This window comes from Pelodiscus sinensis, chromosome 5, assembly GCF_052426305.1.
Source record: "Pelodiscus sinensis isolate ZL-2025 chromosome 5, ASM5242630v1, whole genome shotgun sequence".
In the NCBI taxonomy this organism is placed as follows: Eukaryota; Metazoa; Chordata; order Testudines; family Trionychidae; genus Pelodiscus; species Pelodiscus sinensis.
This window is the reverse complement of record NC_143056.1, coordinates 124,718,472-124,738,461: the sequence shown is the minus strand read 5'-3', so window position 1 is coordinate 124,738,461 and position 19,990 is coordinate 124,718,472. Positions and strand designations below refer to the sequence as shown.

At 57.4% G+C, this 19,990-nt stretch overlaps 1 protein-coding gene across 5 annotated transcripts in view; it reads left to right on the top strand.

Annotated features, from left to right (window-relative positions):
• B4GALNT4 (beta-1,4-N-acetyl-galactosaminyltransferase 4) overlaps positions 1-19,990 on the top strand; it is a 120,472-nt gene that overhangs the window by 74,358 nt on the left and 26,124 nt on the right. For 3 of the 5 annotated variants that reach the window (XM_089778713.1, XM_089778714.1, XM_089778715.1), the window contains exons 3-8: positions 5,214-5,324; positions 8,704-8,799; positions 9,278-9,368; positions 10,850-10,950; positions 12,376-12,443; positions 16,597-16,675. In XM_089778713.1, the coding sequence (XP_089634839.1) occupies positions 5,214-5,324; positions 8,704-8,799; positions 9,278-9,368; positions 10,850-10,950; positions 12,376-12,443; positions 16,597-16,675 (546 nt within the window). Of the gene's footprint in view, positions 1-5,210; positions 5,325-8,703; positions 8,800-9,277; positions 9,369-10,849; positions 10,951-12,375; positions 12,444-16,596; positions 16,676-19,990 lie in introns of all 5 variants that reach the window. The other 2 variants (XM_089778712.1, XM_006131669.4) reach the window with 1 other exon arrangement.

Below are 19,990 nucleotides of genomic sequence, written 5' to 3'. Positions count from 1 at the left end.
CGTTATTCCCCGAGGAAAGCAGGGGTTATTATTTCAAAATAACCAGCCCCTTTACTTTGGAATAACGGGCTGGGTAGTGTGGACGCCAGAGCTCAGTGATCTTGGGTTAATCACTTTTCCCCCTTCTGCCCCTGGGTCCATCATTGCGCTGCCTGGTGTTGTGGAAGATCCAAGCGTTACCAGGAGGCGGGTTGCGTCAGGAGCAAGGAGCGCTCTGTGGAGGAGCCGGTTGGAGCTTTCCTCTGCCCCGGCACGCTGGAGAGCCAGCCACTCACTTTTCATTGTCTTTGCCGTCAGCACTGCAGGTGCCTGGGCAAACTCTAGTTAGCAGGATCGCCGCTCGCGTGAGCCACGAGAAAAAGAATTGCCCCACAGGGGTGGGTCTGCTTCTGTCCAGTAGAGGGCAGTGCTGTGTACCAAGGGGGTGTGGTTACTGACAAGCACCCATTCATAAAGCTTTACTGGATGCTGCTCTGCGTGGCTGGCCCGGCTCTGTCGGTCCTGCTTGGGTGGGTAGATGCACTTCGACGAGATCCTGCAGCTGATGGTGCGGTGCTGGAGGAAGCTGAGGGGAAAGGGCGAGGCTGGGAACTAGCACCGCTGAGTGGGAAAGCTCCCAGCTCTGCTGAAGTGAATGCCTCTTGAAAGATCAGCTTGCAGTAACAGCTGTGCCTGGCCCACGCCCCAGCTAAGTGGGATACGCCTGCCACTAGCGTCCTGTGAGAGATCTTGGGCAAGTCGTTGACCTCGTCGGGCTCTGGTTGCCTCATCTGCAGAATGAGGCGAATGAGATTTCAGCCGCAGAGGAAGCATAGGGAGGCCCAGAAATAAACACAAGCCAAGTTGCAGTGCTGGTGTGGGGAGCAGCCCCGGACCAAGGTTAAAGTGGCAGTGGGATTGGGCTGTGCAGCGGGCGAGGGGAATGGCGGGTGGATGGATTACCAATGCCACTTGCTGCCCACTCTCAATTAGCTAAGCCCGATCGATAGGCCCCGTGTCAGAGCCAGACACAGCTCAGGGCTTAGAGGGAATGGAAAGGGAAAGCCGGCTGAAAGGGGCGGAAAAGCAGAATCCGCTCCAAACTGGCTCCACGCCTGGTTCAAAAGGCTGGGCCGCCCGCCAGGGAGAGTCGGTGATGTGCACTGGGCTGGTATGGAGTGAACCTGGGACTCGAACCCTCTCGTGGCCACTGAGGCTCTGTGGCAGCGCTGCCCATTGCAGGGCCTCTGGATAAGGCAGGCAGGCAAATCCCCTTTGGCTGTCTGAGTGCCGTAAAACAGATCTGTGCATCTGTTCAGCTCCAGCGGGCACCAAACGATCAATAATAATCACATCCCCGTCGCCGGTTGCTTTAACCTTTGAAAAGGGAATAATTTTCCACTGCTTCTTCCAACCGCAAAACCAGCTCCTTTGCCCACAGGCAGCTGCTGTCGCCAGTCAGCAAAGACCCTCCCTCCCCCAACTTTGTGATTGGCAAAGAGAATAAACTCTTGCACGCTCTCTCTCAAAGCTTTTTTGTTGTTGTTTTTACCAGACATCAACAAATGTTTCGCTTTTGGTAGATTGCCACAAAGCCAGAAATATTTCAAATGACACAAGCTTTGTGCTTTGGGAAAAGGCTATTTTTCATCCAGGGAAGGGGGAGCATGTTTGGACAGGAAATGTGGGACCAGTTCTCCACAGGATGTTACATCAGAGCCCCTGTCTGTCTCTTCGGCTGGAAGTGGTGTCAGCCAGAGTATACCAAACAGCCCCCTCCTGGTTTCCAATAGATGGGTCCTATTTTTTAGCTTTCCAAAGCCTTTGGCTTGTTGGTGGAAGAGCCTGTTCCCCATCTGACAGGGAATTACTGAGTCTGAATCCCTGGGGTAGGGGGAGGGCATACGTGTGCGTATTTGTTTAAAGTAAAAACAAAAATCGAACCAACCGTTCTTTGAACAAGGCACCAGGGAAAGCAGTGGAGGTTGGAAGCAGCTGAGCTTGGGCCCTGTGGGAGCAGAGCCCTTGTAGTGACCATCCTCTGCTAAGGCTTAGAGACCCTGCCTGGGAAATGTGGCGCTTAAGGGTCTGGGATAGAAGAGCCAATTCACCACCTGTACATGAAGGATCCTCATCACCCATTGGCTTTCTTGTGCTGGGAGCGACCGTAGCCGCGCCTCTGAGCTGGAGAGCAATCGCTTGGTGCACAAAACCCCCCAGGTGGCTTGTGCATTTTTGGCCAGGTGGCTCCTTGCGCCTCTTTGGCCTCAAGAAAGAAGCTCAGCGGAGGCCAGTGACAGCCCAGAGTTTGGCTCCCTGTCAGCCAAGCTGCACCAGGACAAGTCAGTAAGTAGCAGCTGGTGCGCTCCATCCACCCCTGCATCTGTGAGCTGGGGGTGTGGTACCCGTTACAGCCCTGAACACCAGCGGCCCCTTTTCCGAGGGCCGCGGCGCTCCGTTCCCTTGCCAGGCTGCAAAACTGACATGATGCGTCTGGACACGGAGCAGGAGAGGAGGGAGACGTGGAGCAAATGGCAGGGCCGTCTCCCCCCGCTCCTGGGGCCGCAGGGCAGGACCCCTGACACTCGCCAAAGCCGACGAGAGTTTGTACATGCAGCTCGAGTAGGAATCATGGGAGCCCTGATTGCACCGTGCTGCTGGGCTTGCAGGGGTGCACGTGGGGCGCATTCAGGCGTGCGTCTCTGGCTCTGTTGCTGGAGAATCCACTAGGGCAGCTGTTTGCAGCCTGCTTTTCCCCTTCCCATTAATGTCTGGCGGATGGTTCTCCGAGACCAGTGTTCTGCCCTCTTTTCGGAGCCTGTCCCCTTCACGCCCTTCCTCTTATCCCATATCCTGCGGCTTCCAGGACACAAGACCGTCCCTTATTTCACTCGCTGCCCAGGCAATGTTGGGATTGAGTGGGGAGCGGCTCAGAGTAACAGCAGTTACCGGGGGTTGACCAGAGCTTTGGTTCTTCCTCCACAGCCAATGCTTGGCTCAGCTAACTGGTGCAGCTGCTAGCAGGCAGCTTGCTCTGGATTTCGCCCACCTCTGCAGTGGCAGTGTCGGGAGAGGTCATGGGCAGCAAAGACCCAAGCCATCCTGCGGCCTCACAAATAGCAGCTCTTTGCCAGTGTCTGGCCGCACCAGAGGATTTTGTAACACAAAGAGCACATCACTTGTCAGAGGGGCTCTTGCCCAGTGCGGTGCAGCAGGCCTCAGAATTGTGCCACCCCCTTTACAGATGGGGAAACTGAGGCATGAAACAGCTAACTTTGTTTTCGGAGTTCACGTGGTCGGGTTATTTTTGGTCAGGATTGGGACCCTGTCACAACGTCCCGCGTTGCTCACACAACTCGGTCACGCTGCGTCTCCTGCAAGTCACATCTGGCACCTCTCCTTTCCAGAGCTGTAAAGAGCGTCCCTGGCCATAGGGCCCCCTCCGCCCACCCTCCTGAACACACATTTTGTTTGCATGTAGGTACAGTGCTCACTGTGCGCCTAAGCTTGTGCCTGCCCCAAAGACCTTCTGTTTAAGCACCCCTGGGGCCACCTCGAGCTGGTGCCAGGCGCTTCACCGGCCAGATCCCTTCCCTAGCTGCCATGGACCCAAACAGCGCTGCCCCGGGGCCGGCTGGGCAGCCACTCTGCTACGTCTGTAGCTGCAGGCTCCTTCCATCCCTGCTTCCTTCCTACGCTGGGCACAGCTGGCTGGGAATTAATTCCACCAGACGGGGAGCTTGACAAGGAGTCATTTATCACGGGCTAAGGCGCTTTGTTTCCTTCTCGAGAACCCCAGTCGCCAGGGTAATTTGTCTCTGTGTAATGAGGAGCGGCTGGCACAAGCGGATTGGGTCAGGCGTGGTTTATCTCCTGCCTGCCACTGCCTCGTCCCTGCGCACGGCAGGAATGTGGGCAGCAGAGGGCTCCCCCGCGGGCATTCATCTCCCCCATGCAGCCCTCTTCTTCCTCCGCCTGGCCCTGCTTTGAAATTCCCCTCTGCTAGCACGGCCTTGGCATGGCCAGTGGCTCCTGGTGCATTGTCCGTCCTGTTCTACTGGGCGGCCTGCCTTTGCTCTTGGCCAGTCTCCCATCCCGGTTGGCCCCTCGTCTCTGTGGGCAGCTCCCTGTGCTCCCTGGACCTTCCCTGCCTCGAGGAACGAAGCTACATGCCGGGACCTGGCTCCAGCCAGTGGGCTCATGACCACCCGTCTGCTTCACCCGGTGCCTGGCTCTGGGTGTGCGGTGTCTGTGTCCTGCTCGGGATTGGCCTCTCATGCCTAGGAGACAACCCATCCCCATCAGGACAGTGACACGGGGCTGACGGGGGAGGAAGGGCTCTGCGTGGGTCTGGGTGCAGGAGAGGACCGGACACCCGCTTCGCTGGGCTCAGAGCGCCAAGCCAAACTCACTCCTCTGGCTTCCCTACCCCCAATGGACACAGGTAACCCCTTCCCTTCCCCCTGCCTAGCGTGCTCAATCCTGTTGCTCCCCGGGCTGAGGTGGAAGCCTCAGCGCTGTTGCTGTTTCCCCCAGCTGTCGGCGTGACGTGCTTGGCTCGACTCACGCTGGCAGTGAGCTCTGCAGAGCTGTAAGCTCAGTAGGGGGCACGCTGCACCTTGCCCTGAGGGGCCCCTCATCCCTTCATCGGGCCTCTCTGGGCAGCTGCCAAACCAATGATCCCGCAGGATTGTCCTGTGTCAAGGGGTTGGGGAGGTACCAGGATGCTGCGGTGCCTGGCTCTGGGACCATCTCTCGATTAGACAGGAAAGTGCCACACACAGGCCTTCCTGCCGGGTCACGGAATGATCCCTGGCCCCTCGCCTGGGTGTGGGTGGCTCAGAAAGGGTGTTTAGATTCCCCGGGCCCTTGTAAACAAGGCCCTGCCGGCCTCCTCATTGGACACAACCCAGCCCTCCAATGGGGAGGCGGGGTTCTGCGGCCCTGCCAGCCTCCCTATTGGACATGGGGCTCTTCTACACTGCCTGCCCTGAGCCGCCCCACGGCCTCACTGCAGGGTGCTGACTTCAGCCTCGGGAGGGGCTGCATTTCTGGAGTAGAGGGAGTGCTCCATTGGGCCGCAAGCGCTGCTGGGGGGAAGCGCTCCCGCTCCCCAAAGGGAGAATTTAAATGCACAGCCTGTTGGGGTGGGAGGCCTCCATGTCATCCGTTGACCCTCCCCTGGCCTGGCATGGGATGCAGCTCTCTCACCTTGTCCTCGGTTTCCCCAGCAGGGCGAAGGGCAGGACTTGGAGGGATGGCTGTCCAGAGGCCACAGGGCAGATGGAGCCAGGAAGCCCCCCAGCCTGAACCTGACCAAGCGTGTTCTGCCATGGAGCGAGCAGGTGAGCTGGGCAGGAAGGAGCAGGCGGGGTGAAAGCCATCCTCGCTGCCTGCGCGGGAGCTGTGGAGATGGGGCTGGGGGTGCAGGAGAACCTGTGGGATCACCAAGCAGCTCCTTCCCTCTGACTGATTCTGCTGGCTTGCTGGAGGGGAGCCCACCTGGAGGCAGCCTCCCTCTGAGCAAGCTCCCATCCGTCGTGATGGGCAGGCACTGGGACGGAACCAGCCTCCCAGCCGGGGCAGAGCACATGGGGCGTGTGTCTTAGTGTTGGAAACGTGGCCAGCAGACAGGCCCCCTTTGCGCTGCCCCCCAGCAGCGCTGTACCAAGAGCAGCTCAGCTCAGAGCTCAGTGAGGGGGCCAGGCAGCCAGAAACCTGGGCCAGGCATCTGCCTAATGAGCTCATGCGGCGCACCAGCAGCCATGGGGCGGGGGCTGCAGCTGGGAGGGGCTTGCCGAGAGCTGTTCCCCGGGTGGAGGCTGTTTTGATCACACCAAGGGGCTGCATCCCCAGTGAGTGCAGGGAGGCCAGGCTGCTGTGCCACATGGTGGGCCCTGCTCTGGGGCCAGATCCAATTACTTATTAGGCACCCTGGGAGGTTGGTCCCATCCTGCGATGCATTGGGTATAGCGAAGCCCCATCGCATGGGCATTGGCTGTCGCCCTGGGGTGTGGGGCCTCTGCTGGGAGCTCCTAGAACTTGAGGAGCTCAACTGGGGCTGCAGGTCAGCGTGGTGTGACCAGGTGGGACGCTCTGCCTGGCGTCTCCACAGACACCCCAGTGCCATGGGAATGGGTGTCACCTTGCCAGTTTCTGCTGCTCTTAAGTATCATGCTTTTAGCACTGAGGGTCCCATGACAGCGGCCACCCCACATTCACAGGAGAGGAGTTGCCAAAATACAAAGCCAGAAGGGAAAGAAATGGGGGTTAATGGTGGAACAGTCCCTGGGTCCCTATCCAGCAGACCCATGACAGGGGATGGGGCAGCCGGTCAGATTCTGGAGGAGGTCTGATCTCTGGAACTTGAGCTGTCGCAGGGCATTTAGGGTATGATGCAAGGCCTGTTGCCAGCAGCTTGGCTTTCTCATCAGCCGGGGATCAGCTGTGCTTGTGGGCAAGGGCATCATTTATGGGGGGTTGTGTGGGGTAGTAGCTGCATGCCCTGACTCCAGAGGCAGTTTTTAAATGCTACGGAGTTTGAGCTGCTTGCAGCTTTGATTTTGGGGCAGGGAGTTTGTTATAAAAAGAGGAAGGCGGAGTGATTAAGAATAACAAAAGGCTGGGCAGTCCAGTAATTGATGGATCGTTAGATCAACATGAAAACATTGCCAGGTACTCCGCTTAAAAGATAGGGTGAAAAAAGAGTAGGAATGAGTGTTGTGCTGCAGAGCTCTGCATTGGGATTACTGTGTTAAATGTTCTTGAAAAATGGGTGAACAGGGACTTATCCAGTGCTGACTGCAAAGAGTTACAATGGGATCTCACAAAGTTGGGTGATTGGGCAACAGAAAGGAAGATGGAATTCAGTGTTGATAAGTGCAAAGTAATGCACGTGGAAAAATATAATCCTAACTATAGATACAAAATAGCTGTTACCACTTAAGAAAGAGATCTTGGAATCCTTGTGGATAGTTCCCTGAAAATATCTGTCTAATGTGAAGTGGCATTCTAAAAACTTAAAAGCTAACAGAATATTGGGAATCGTTAGGGGTGTGTCTAGACTACAGTTTTTTTTTTTTTTTTAAAGTGGCCTTTTTTCAAAAAAACTTCCCCTGCATCTAGACTGCTACCGCGTTCTTTCGAAAGTAAATCGAAAAAACATGGCAGTTTTTTTGACCGCGGGAAACCTCGTTTTACGAGGAATAAAGTGCTCTTTCTAAAAAAGGCGCTATGTAATGCAAACTGTGCTTTTTCCAAAGAGAGCATCCAGACTGCCTGGGTGCTCTTTCTCGAAAAGGCGGCTTGCTTTTTCGAAAGTACTGGCTATAATCTAGATGCTCTTTTTCAAAAGAGGCTTGCAGTCTAGACATAGCCTAGGAAAGGAATAGATAATAAGACAAAATACCACATTGCCTCTACAGAAAGTCATTTTATGCCCACATCTTCAGTACTGTATGCAGATCTGGTCAACCCATCTAAAAAAAGATACATTGTATTTTGAAAAGGTACAGAAAGGGCAACAGAAATGATTAGGGGTAAGGAATAGCTTTCATGGGAGGAGAGATTAACAAGACTGGGACTTTTCAGCTTGGAAGAGAAATGACTAAAGGGTGGGGGGATATGTCAGAGGTCTAGAAAATCATGAACGGTGTGGAAAAATAGAATAAGGAAATGTTATTTATTCCTTCACTAACAGAACACAAGAAGCTGGCCCAATTAAATAGATAGGCAGCAGATTTAAAACAAACAAAATAAATAATTTGTTCTCAATCAACTGGTGGAACGCTTTGCCAGGAGATGGTGGAAAAGCCCAAACTATAACAGGGTTCTAATCAGAGCAAAATAAGTCCAAGGAGGGACAGGTCCATCGATGGCTAGTAACCAGAATGGGCAGAGATGGTGTCTCTAGCCTCTGTTTGCCAGAAGATGGGAATGGGTGACAGCGGATGGATCATGAGGATGCTTCTTCTATTCATTCCTTCTGAAGCACCTGCTATTGGCCACTGTTGGAAGACAGGATACAGGGCTAGAAGGACCATTGGTCTGACGCAGAGTGGCCATTGTGATGTTCTTACATAGAGCTGAAGTGTATCTGCCCCCTGCTGTAACCCACTAGACCCCACTCCCCTTCCTGAGCTGAGATAGAGCCCAGGAGTCTCTCTCCCCCCATCACAGTATGCACAGGTGCCCCCCCCCAATCTGAAATGGTGCCCCTGCCTTTGGGGAGCATGGTGGGGGCTGTAGACGAGGGATTTGTCCTGATTTGAGCCACTAGTGCTGTGGCCGTGTGGCACCCTGGCGAGCGCTCAGGACTGGCTGACGGCAGTGTCGGGGCTAGGGAGCTGGTGTGGGTTGAACTGAAACTGATCTTTCTTTGAGCTGGCAGTGGCGTGGGCTGGCTGTGGAGCCGGGCAGGAAACGTGTCGTACTAACATGCCACAGCCCAGAAAGACAGCAGCCTGCACCCATGTTTCCCAGCGAGCGCCACCCAGAGCAGGGGGCCATATGTTACTAGCGCTGTGTGCCCCCTTCCCTTCCACAGCCCCTCAGCTCTCCCCTCTGGCTCGCTTGGCCATGTGCAGCTCAGAGCTGTTTCATGGGGTCGGACCCGGCACCATAGGCCTCCGATGGGCGTGGCCTTTGGCCCGCGAGGGGAGGTAGCACGTGGCACCTGGGGCCCCGTCCGGGATGTGCTCTCATTCCCTCGTATTCCGTCGGCAGAACAAGGGGAAGGCGAACCTGCATGTTTTCGAGGACTGGTGTGGTGGGGCCGTGAGGCACCTGAGGAAGAACCTGCACTTCCCACTCTTCCCCCACGTGAGTACAGAGCCCTCGCTGGGACAGGGCCGCACTGCCCCTACCTCCCCCGCATCGCCTCCCCTGCGGGGCGCTGGCTGGTCTGCTCTGGCCATGACCTTCATTGCTGCCAAAGCGCTCGGTGTCCTGAGGGCCTGGCCCCAAGGCCATTGCAGTGGAGGGAGCTTGTGAGTTGGGGCTGCCCTAGGGACTTGACCCTGGAGAGAGAATTCCCAGGTCTTGCTGCGGCCCGTTTCCCTCCATGCAGGGGATCAGTCTGGGGCCTGCTCACGCCCCATGTGCGCTGGCCAAGGTGTAGGGCTGAAGTGGGCGCTGGACCCAACCCCTGGCGGCAGAATTTCACCCTCACTGGGGAGCAGGGTGGGGCTGTGGGACATGCTCCCCTGCCGCGCCCACAAGCATGGGTGCTAGTGCGACATGGCCAGGCCTGAGTGTGACCCGTCCCTGTGCTCTCTCCCTCTCGTGCTGGCCTGGGCAGACCCGCACCACGGTGAAGAAGCTGGCTGTGTCGCCCAAGTGGAAGAACTACGGGCTGCGGATCTTTGGGTACATCCACCCCTTTAAGGATGGTGAGCATCTCCGTCACCCCTGTCCCTCTCCCCCCTCAACAGCTGGGCTGGGAGGCTGCACAGAACCGCTTCCTCCTGCCTTTTGCCCTTGCCTCCTCCACCATGGGGGGGAGAGACGGCCTGAACCAGGCAGCCTGGCCCCAGACACTAGCCTGCTGTGGATTCCCCTCGCCATGGCTAGAGTGGCCAATGCAGCCTAGATCTCCCCCTGCTGCAGCCAGAGCTGCCTGGGCAGCCAGGCCCTGGAGCTCTCCTCCCCCCACACACTTCTTCTGCCGTAGGCCCACCCCAGAGCCCGCACCCCCAGCCAGAGCCCTTGCACTCCAACCCTTTGTCCCAGCCCTGAATCCTTCAGCACTAACTCCTCCCCAGAGCCCGCACCCCCAGCCAGAGCCCTCATGCTCCTACGCCCCCCCATCTACCCCAGCCCTGAGCCCCCTGTCACACTCAGGACCCATTGCCCCACTCCCACCACATGAATTTTGTTGTGCACACCAATAGGAAGGTGATGTGTCACATACCACATGCGCATTGGTGCACATAATAAAATTCATTCTGCTCAGGGATGGGAAAAATGAGCAGGAACCCTGATCCAACCCCCACCCTCCAGCCTGGATGGCTCTGGCGTAAGGCATACTGAGAGCAACCTCCAACCCCTCCTGGGACAGCAGCGTAGCCCCAAAGTGTGCTGGCAGGCACCCCTAGCACAGTGAGTTACACGGGTGTCACTGACTCAGCCACCGTCTCCACCCCACTTCCCCTTTGTCCTGCAGTACGGAGAATGTCCCTCATCCCTGCTACCTGCATTTCTTCTGCATCATAACTTGGAGGTCCTCTTTGGGCAGCTGCTGCTGCTTTGCCTCATTGTTGTTCTGGTCACCCCATCGCAAAGAAGGCATATTGGGGTTGGAAAGGGTTCCGAAAAGGACAACAAATATGATTAGGGGTCTGAAATAGCTTCCGTATGAGGAGAGATTAAAAAAACTTGGGAAAGCTGTGAGTAAGAGGGATACGCTAGCTGTGTGCAACATAATAAAAGGTGTGGAGAAAGTGCATAAGGAAGTGTTGTTTCCTCCTTCCCATAACACAAGAACCAGGGGCCACTGAAAGGAATTTATAGGCAGCAGGTTTAAAACAGACACAGGAAGTATTTTGTCACACATTGCCCCGTCAGCCTGTGGAACTCCTTGCCAGGAGATTTTCCTAAGACCGAAAGTGTGGCTGCCGTTCCTGGAGGCTCAATCCATCAGTGACGATTAGCCAAGATGGTCAGGGATGCAACCCCATGCCCTGGGTGCCTTTGACTGCCTAAAGCTGGGGATGGAGCACTCGATAATTGCCCTGTTCTGTTCCTTCCCACGGAAGCACTTGGCACCGGCCGCTGTTGGAAGACAGGATACAAGGTGGTGAACCATTGTCTGACTCACTCTGGCCGCTCGTATGGCCTTGTGCTAATGGCAGTGTTCTTCCTTGCCCCACAGGGGACTTCCAGTTTTCCGTAGCATCGGATGACAACTCGGAGTTCTGGCTCAGCTCTGATGAGATCCCAGCCAATGCCCGGCTGGTGGCATTTGTGGGCAAGGTACAAATCCTCTCTCAATGACTCCTCTGTTCTCCCCTCCACCCCCGGCTTGGAAACACTCAGCCTATGCCGGAAACTCTCCGGGGCTCACCCCTCCAGGTAGCAACACTCTGTTATCCCCCAGCTAATCATACCATCTGCTGGGAGAGGAAGAGCCCATATCCCCAGTGCCTTGCTGGGATGCTAAAGTACAAATGCAGCCAGAATAATTCCCAATGGGATCCGTGGAAAACATGAGCAAGACTAGCGTGCGATGCATCATGAGTGGCTGTACAGGTGCTGTGTCCTGGCAGCAGCCCTGCAGCACTGACCCCAAACATTTCCCTTAGAAATGTCCCGCACACGTTGTGGCTGAAATGTCTCTGCCTTGCTCTGATCCAGAAGAGTGAAGCTAAGTGAATAAGGAAACTCTGGGGACAGGGAAGCTTTTCTCCCGCCCCCTAGAAAGATTTGGGGCATTGCCCTTTAATAACTGTCCGGCAGGCTTGGATTGGAAATCGTGTTGTCGCTTGGCTCAGGCTACGCATTGCTGCCCTGGGGAGATACATGGAGGAAGGAGCAGTTGGAAGCTCATGGGAACGGGTGTGAGATGCACAAGCAACTTTTTTTTTCCCCAAATCTTTTCTTAAAATCTCACCTCCATCAAAATGGCTCCAAAACAGCCAGGGCCCCTGTTGATGATACCAGAGGTGTGGGCTTGGCTGGTGTCCTAGGAACATGGGAACAGCCAGGTTGTTTTAGATCATGGGGCGTGCTAGTCCAGTGTCCATTCTGCAGTAGAGGGTGCTTCTGTGTAAGGTGCAAGAACCCCATAGTAGGCTGATGTGGGACCATCTCCCTCCTCACCCCTTAATGTGAGACCATCTCCCTCCCCTCTCCTGGTCCTAATTTCTATCCATAGTGATCAGTGTACAGCCTGAAGCCCTTGTGCACGTGCAAAGCCAATGCTCGGCCATGCTCGTCTATGAGCCAGGGGAGGGGAGATTCAGCTGTCCCGGTGAGCATGGCAGGCCGGAGCTGCTGCCAGCCAAAGTGTTGGGGGCCTGGAATGGTGTCTGCTGGCTCTCTGGGGAGTGAGAGCTGCTTGTGGCGATGCTACCTGAGCCTGCGTGGCAGCCCTGTCCGTGACACTCATCCCGCATGGAGCTGTGGCAAGGCAGAGCCAGCGGGGAAGCTGGCATCCTGGCAGTGAGCTCCCACGGGTGCAACACTGAGCAAGGAGGGACCATGAGCCCTGGCTGGTTCGTGGGCCTTGCCTGCGCACAGCTCGCTGGTGGTGCTAATAAAGTACCTAGAGAGCGGGCACGTGGAACACCAAGTCCCCTGGGTACTGCCTCTGTGGCTAGTGGTCCCTGGTCCCGCCAGGGCGCTTTCTCGTAGCTGGTTAGGACTAGCTCTCATGCCTCTCTCTCTCTTTCTCACCAGCTGGGCTCTGAGTGGACAGCTCCGGGGGAATTCACCAAGTTCAGCTCTCAAGTCTCCAAACCCATCCGGTAGGTGGGACCCTCCTTGCGCCTGCTTGGTCCTTTCCGTGCCCAGTGTCGTCTCCAGCAGGGTCACAGCAGCATGGGAGTGTGACCCTATGGGGCAGTGTGTGGCTAGCAACCCCCACCTCCAGCCTCACCCCTTTGTTTTCCCTGTCACCTCTGTCCCCCTCCCATCTGGCCCTGCTTCCCTGCCCCTTGTGTCTCTCCCACACACCCACCCACCACTGTTGTGTTAGCGAGTGGTTCCTCTCCTGCCACCCACGCTGCTTGTCGACATGGTTCAGCTGGAGCTGACAGCTCTATTCTGGCTTGTCTCTGCCCGCTTCGTCAGCTCTCTGTCATGCAGCGCATTAGCGCCTGGGCTGGGGGCGGGGGCTTTCCCTTCCGCTCCGTGTCACAGCCGCGTTCGCTCTCTTCTGCGCTGCAGCTCCCGGGGCTGTCGGCTCTCATGGCTCAGCCCCAACATCTCTGGCAGCATCAGGTGCTGCACAGGTAGAACTCAGGGATGTGGGCAGCTGTGCTCAATAGGAGGGTCTGTCCTGGGTTAGGCACTGGGCCCTGGTGCCCCAGCATTACTTGGCCCTTCCTCCCTGTGCTGGCTCTCTCGGGCATGCTGGCAGAGAGGGCAGAGATAGCAGCGCTGAGCACACAAGAGTTCTCCCACAGGGCTCAGGACTCTGTGCCTGGTCTGCCAAGCAGGCTGCTGGGAGGGTGCATTCAGCATGCATGTCCAGCGTTCCCCTCTGGCAAGGATGCAGGAGGAGCGAGCCCAGCAAAAGCAAGAGGGAATCTGTCCAAATGGAGAAGGGACTCTGAGGACTGAGCCTCCCAAACCAGGCCTGGCCATGGGCCATGCAGGCAGCAGGCCAGCACCACCAGGGCTGTGTCTAGACTGCATCCCTTTTCCGTAAAAGGGATGCAAATTAGACATATCGCAATTGCAAATGAAGCAGGGATTCCTCTTAAAATGAGGGATAAGGGAACTTTTGGAAAAGGCTTTATTTTCCAAAAGATCCGCGTCTCGACTGACACTTTTTTCCGTCAAAGCTCCGAGCCGGAAAAAAGCGGCAGCCATTTTTATGCTAATGAAGCGGGGGAGATTTAAATCCCCACTACATTTGCAATTGCGATATGTCTAATTTGCATCCCTTTTAAGGAAAAGGGATGCAGTCTAGACACAGCTCAGGTGTGTGGTTCTTCCCTTCTCTCATAATGTCATCTCAGTAGATCTCTCTGTGCCCTCTGCCAGTCCTGACAGCAACACAGACAGGGCCAGATAGAGGAGGACCCAGGCCCTGCTAGTCTAGTATCCTGTGGCCAGCACAGGATGCTGCAGAAGGCGGCGTGAGCAGGAAACCTCTCCGTGGGCAGATGCAGGCTAATCTGCCCCTAGGAATGTTTCATCCTAACCTCTAATAGCTAGAGGTTGGCCTGAGCCTGAAGCGGGATATTTCTCCTCCTTTCCAGAGCCCTCTCTTTCAGTGGTAGATCTTTGTGTAGTCTGGGGATCCACATACAAGCCCCGTCTCTGTCTTGCTAAGTGTTTGGCCTTGGTGACACCCTGTGGCAATGAGTTCCACAGTCCAATGCTGCTGGTTCGGTCTCATTATTCCTGCGTGGTGGCAACCCTTCCTCTGTAGTAGAGTAGTTTGTAGAGCATGGTCTGTCCCCACAGAAACTGTACCACTGCTGAGGTAATAAAGCTAAGGGCTTAGGGGTATTTACCCCCCTTCCTCCAGACCAGGTTGCTTTAGACCAGATGTTATTGCCCTCACTCTTGTGGGAGCCCTTCCCAGTGCAGTGCTTGGCTCCAGCCTGGGCTTTCCCAATGACTGTGCAGTGGGAGGGGGCTAAAGCACACCCCTCTCCAAGAACAAATGCACCCTGCCGCTTGCCCACCTGACCACCCTGGGACGAGACCAGAGTCCCACCCCGTGTCCCTTCACTCTGAAGGCTTTGGGCATGCGCTGCTGCTCCCCTTGCGCAGATGATTAGCTGGGGACAGCGTGAGTCTCTTAATCTAATTAGGATGGCAGTGAAAGAAAAGGGAGGGAGGGGAGTGTGGGTGGCAGCAGCTCTCAGGTGCACAAGCCACACACCATTACACCCAGCCAATTGGAGGCCAGCCAGCCTTGAGCCGTGATAGCGAGATCTCCTGGGGTCCACTGGAGCTCTCACAGGAAATTAGAGCAGCGGGTTGCACGCAGAGAGAGCCGCTGGAGGCCAGTGGTTCCTGGGCAGTGCTTTCTGGCGGTGCTTCATAATGTGCACGCAGCTCTGTTCTCACAGGGACTGTGCCAGGCCCGTGCTACCCCTGGGTAGCTCTGAAGTGCCCCTCAGTCCAGACCTGCCACCCTCTGCTATCCCTGCGCCAGGCCCCACGCAGCTCTGCCCACGTTGCCAGCTCCTAGCCACCGTGTCCCCAGCTACTCCAGTCCAGCCCCACTTGACAGAGGCTGCGAGCTTGGCAGCCTCCCTCTTCGAGAAGGCAGATGAAATCTTTGTGTCCCAGGGCACACTTGGCGTCACCCAGAGGCCTGTGGGTTCCTGGAAGTGAGAGAACAGGCCAGCCACCTCTGCACCGCTCCTCACGTGAGGTGTTCCTCTGCATCGCACCCTCCTGCAGTCCCTGTCTGCCACCACAGACTCTCCCAGGCAGCATGGAGCACTGGCATTGGGGGCCCTTAGAGTCCTTTCTGGCGTCTGCTGCTCTGCCCCATGCCCTAATCCCCCTCCCCTGCCTGGCACTGGAGCTGCTGACGCACAGGCCCTCAGAGGCTTTTCACGATGGGTCACCAAAAGCCAGTTGGAAACAGCTGCGTCCAGCTCTCTATCTGTCCATTTCCCTGTCAGAGGGGGGCAGGTTTCTAGATGGTCTCTTCCCACCCTTGCGTTTAACTCCCAGGAACTGGTGCTCCCAGGATCATCATGCCTGGCCGCTGTTTGGTTGCTAAGGGGCTGGGGCCAGCAGCCCCCTCTCCTGTCCGTGGGGTATCTCCGGGCCCTAGGACAGTGGGTGGGCTAGGAGGTGCCCTGGCTAATGCCTAAGCTTCCCAGTCAGCATCCCCAGAGCGGCGTGTCCCAGAAGTTTAGGGCCTTTGCGCTGCGAGCCGGGCCTGAGCCCGAACGCGCACATCCAGGCAGGATGGGGTTACCATGGCAGCGTGTCACACAGCCCCCCAGGAGGTGGGGAGGGGGCGTTTGGCTCACTGCTGGGGACTGACAGGCAGCCCAGAGAGAGCAGCAGGCTCAGCCCAAGCTTTGCCGTCTCCTGAGGGGAGCTGTCAGCGACGCTGTCTTCCTCATCCCCTCCTGCGTCCTCGTATCCTCCCTTCCCTCCTCACCACCACACACACACCCTGACCCTGCTCCCCCACAGCGGTTGTCTGCAGAGTGCCTGCAGCTTGAGAGCAGCACGTTGTATTTCCACTCACCGTATCCCCGGGCCCAGAGAGGAAACAACACGTCAGTCTACCCCACACGGGCTGCAGGAGGGGCAGGGAGGCTGAATCCCAGGCACAGGCGCTGGCCATATGAGAGCAGAATCAGTCACTGTAGTATGGCAGCAGTGGGTTCCCCACTGCACAGGTGCCAGCTAGCGAGGGTATCCGTGCTGGAGAAAGCTGGGATTGCCTCCTCCGTAAGCTGGGAGGTGTCGGGGTGAGCAGAAAGGCAGGAGCAGAAGGGTTTGGGGGGAACGTATCAGAGTCCCGTGGCATTGGTGGTACTTGGGCATCTCCCAAGCTCTGCATGGCTCAGCAGAGCAGGCTGGGATGATCCACATGGGACCCTCTGCCATAGGGGCAGTGCAAGGCTCTGCGGGGGCCATCATGGGAAGGCGGGGAGGAGAGCTGGGCAGCAGGCACTGCGTGAAATCCCATCGGCACCTGTTGGGCTAGCCCTGCCTGCATGTGCCATCTGGGAGAGCTGCCCCCCACCAGAAACAATGTGGCAGGCCCTGGCAGTGCAGACGAGGGAAGTGCCTGACATGCTGATCTCCCTGCTGGCCACAAAGCCCCTCGGCACGCTGCTGCCGCCGTCTCCAAGTGCCGGGACTGCCCTGCACCCAGAGACCAGCCTGCTGGGCTGGAGGGTGGTGGGCTAGAAAGCCCTGGTTGAGATCTCTGCTTCCTAACCAGCCTCTCTCCCTCTCCTGCAGCCTCATGTCCTCCAGACGCTATTACTTCGAGCTCCTCCACAAGCAGGATGACCGCGGGTCGGACCACGTGGAAGTAGGCGTGAGTAACCTCTGGTTGGTCCCTGCCGGGCTCGCTGTATGATGCTGGCTTTGCTGGGCCCTGGCTCTCCTCTGCATGGGGTCCAGACTCTTACCCTCAGAGGGCTGAGAGCGCGTCCCCCCGTGGCCTCCGGCCCTAGCCGGGCTCTGCTGCTTTCCTCTCCAGAGCCTTGTCTTAGGTCTGTTTCCAGCGTGAAGATTTGCCAGAGGAGAATGGGGGAACCTGCAAGTGAAACCTCCCCTTCCACACCCCCAGCTTCAGCGCAGAGAAAAGCTGTGGGAGGCCTGAGAAGGCCTATGATGCGGGCGGTGGGAGGGGGGCCAAGGGAGCAGGCGATTCAGAGAGGCCTGGCTCCTGGCTGCCACCGCTGCTACTATGGACACAGCAGTGACCAGAACCCTTGGCCCTTTAAATTTCTGGGGGAGCGCAGCATCGTGCTCCGTGCGGCTCAGCGGGCCGGGGGGGTGGGCGTGCCACAGTCCAGGTGGCGCTGAGCGCTGCCTGCTCTGGCCCCACCTCTTCTGCCTGAGGCCATGCTCCTGGGGCCTGGAGCTGGGCCCCCCACACACGCTTTGCCCAGTTGAGCCCAGCTTGCTGGGCCCACACTTTGCACACTTCTCCCAGCTGAGCCCCACCTCCCACTGTCTCTTCCCTGCGTCCCTGGAGTACGCCCCCATCCCGTAAATGTGTGTCTGTATCCCCTCTGCAGATCCCCGACCTGCCCCCTCATCTCTGCCCTCCCTGGAGCTTTCCCTAGGAATGAGCCTCACCTATTTGCTGTCACCCTCTGTGTACTTCGTGTGTTCAGGGCAGGGCCCCCGTGTGGGACGTGGGACGTGGCTGGCCTGTAATGCCCCCACCTTCTGCTGGGATGAGATGCTGCAGAGCCTCAGGGCCAAGTCTTCTAGGTGCCCAGCTGCACTGAGCACCCGCGTCTCCAGCTAATGTCCGTAGGATCAGCAGCTGCTCAGCCTTGCTAAGGTCTCAAGCTGGCTCAGTCTCTGCATCCCCAGGTGGAGCCGGGAGGGGACTGCTGGAGCCCAATGTGTCCTCCTGGGACCTCTGTCCCTGCCCCATCTCTCCTCCAAATTCCCGGCTCTCTCCTCATCCCATTCCCAACCCTGCTGCTGCGGAGGGGCTTTGCTGGAGCGCATGGGAGGGCTGGCTTGGCCCTGCCCGACAGGGAGTCACAGTCCACTGAGTCCATCCTCTCTTCTCCACAACGAAGCCAGACAGCCTTGCTACCTTGGGAGGCTGCCACCGGCGTCAGTCAGAGTGGGGCAGCTCAGGCCTTCAGCAGGGATGTGGGTAAAGCTGCCATGAGTACTGGGCCCAAGAGCTGGCTAGTACAGATGCCCTGTGAGACCATGGCATTGTCCTTGGGTAGGACTCCTCCACCTGAGCCAGGGCACACTTGGCTGGATGAAGCACCGATGGGATTGCTGGAGGGAGACAGTCCTGCCTTGACTGGCAGGGATGGGCCGCTATGGGCTCTCAGCGTCTATAGCCTCTAAGGGGCAGACCTTCCGCCTGTATAATTCAGAGTCACTCCAGTGGAGTGACACCAGCTGAACCCCTGTGATTCTAGCCTCCCTAGATGTGTTGAAGGGCCATCCCCAAAGGGGTGTCTGCTCCCGCTTCCCACGCTAGGAGCATGCGACGTGCCAGTCAGGGGAGTGCATGTTCCCAGCCTGGCGCTGGGCAGTTTCTTGCCTTCACACACTGGGTGTCTGATGGCCTAACAGCCTCGTCACCAGGCTGTTGTGTTGTAATCTCGATGCTTCTCTCCTAACGAGCGCCAGTGGAGCATCCCTGGGAGAGGGGTCCCAGCCAGTGTTCCCTGCAAGCTACGTTCTTGTGCCGCTGCTCAGGAGAAATTCACATGCCGCCCAGCTGATCAGCAAAGAGGCCGTGGCTAGGTTTTGTGTTTCTGTTGGTGGTGCACATTTGCACATGCCTTGCAGCACATACAAAATTTATCCCACACATGGAAAGATTGGCAGAAACAATGGTCCCGCCTCCAGGACTTGTCAATCAATCTGCCAACCATCACTGGGCTGCCTCCTTCTGTTCCTGGAGCACATCCGTCATTCCTAGAGCAGGCATTCCCTGGGCCAGTGGATGGGGAAACCCCTCTGTGGGCACAGCCACCTTTTGGGCTGGCTTTGCGGGGCCGCGCGCTCTCCTGAGGCTCTCAGCTGTGGAGAAGGCAGGCCAGGCATCAGCTAGGCAGTGACATGCACTAGGACTGGGAACGAGGCAGGCAGGCATGTCCCTAGCTGTGGGGGCTGCTCTGTGCTCAGCCCTTGGTGCGCCTCTGGGATCTCTGTCCCTGTCTTACCTATGAGCCTCCACAGGGGGGTGCTGCCCCCCATTCCGCTGGGCTGTCATGGTGCTTGGGCTGTTTGTGGGGGGTGCAGGAACCCGAGCTGTGCGGGGGAACAGGGGCCGTACCTGGGCGTGGGAGACCGGAGGAAGTGGCTGATACAGTTGAAATCTTGGTCTACGAAGAGTTGCCCTGAAAGGTGGGCACAGATGGCCGCCCTGCTAGCCAGCATCCCCTCACCCCACCCTGCCAGGGGAAGCCAGCGCTGAGCAGCGCAGCGGTGTCTGTGGTATGTGCTGCAGCCCAGCCGAGTGGCGTCTGTGATGTCAAGCCACCCCCGGAGGCCTCTCCTGTCGCAAGCTCCACTTGGCCTGGGCAGGGTCCCAGCCGGGAGGGCAGGCAAAAGCTTTGGGCATGTCCCTGGGCGGCTGAGTGGCCCTCTTAGCTGTAGAACCTGGCACTGAGCACACGGGAGTGATGTGCTGGGCTAGTGACCCACCTGTAGAGACTGGATTCTCCTGCCCCGCCCTCATACAGCTCCAGGCTGGAGTCACTGCTCCTCAAACCTGCCTCCCTCAGCCACAGGGCCCCCTCACACCTCCCTCAGCACCTGGCATTTATGAGGGGAGACAGGGCCGGCTGTGGCCTTTGCTCGTTCTGCAGGGCTGTTCTACAAGGGCGGGAGAGAACAAGAGACTACCTAGCAGAGGGGGAGTATTAAAAGCAAGGGGGTTTTAAAACGGGGCACGTGTCCTTTGCCACGTCTCTGCGACATGGGAAGATGACTAGGAAGAGTCCACGTCTCTGCGACATGGGAAGATGACTAGGAAGAGTGCTTTTTCATGCTTGTGTGCCTTCGTAATGTCTGGGGTATCCAACCTGACCTTTTCCGGGCGACCTCTTGGGAAGCTCATAGCATGTGGATGCAGTTGGACATTGGCTCTTTAACAAAGGCTTCCTTTCTCCACAGTGTTTATTAGCCCTGGAGT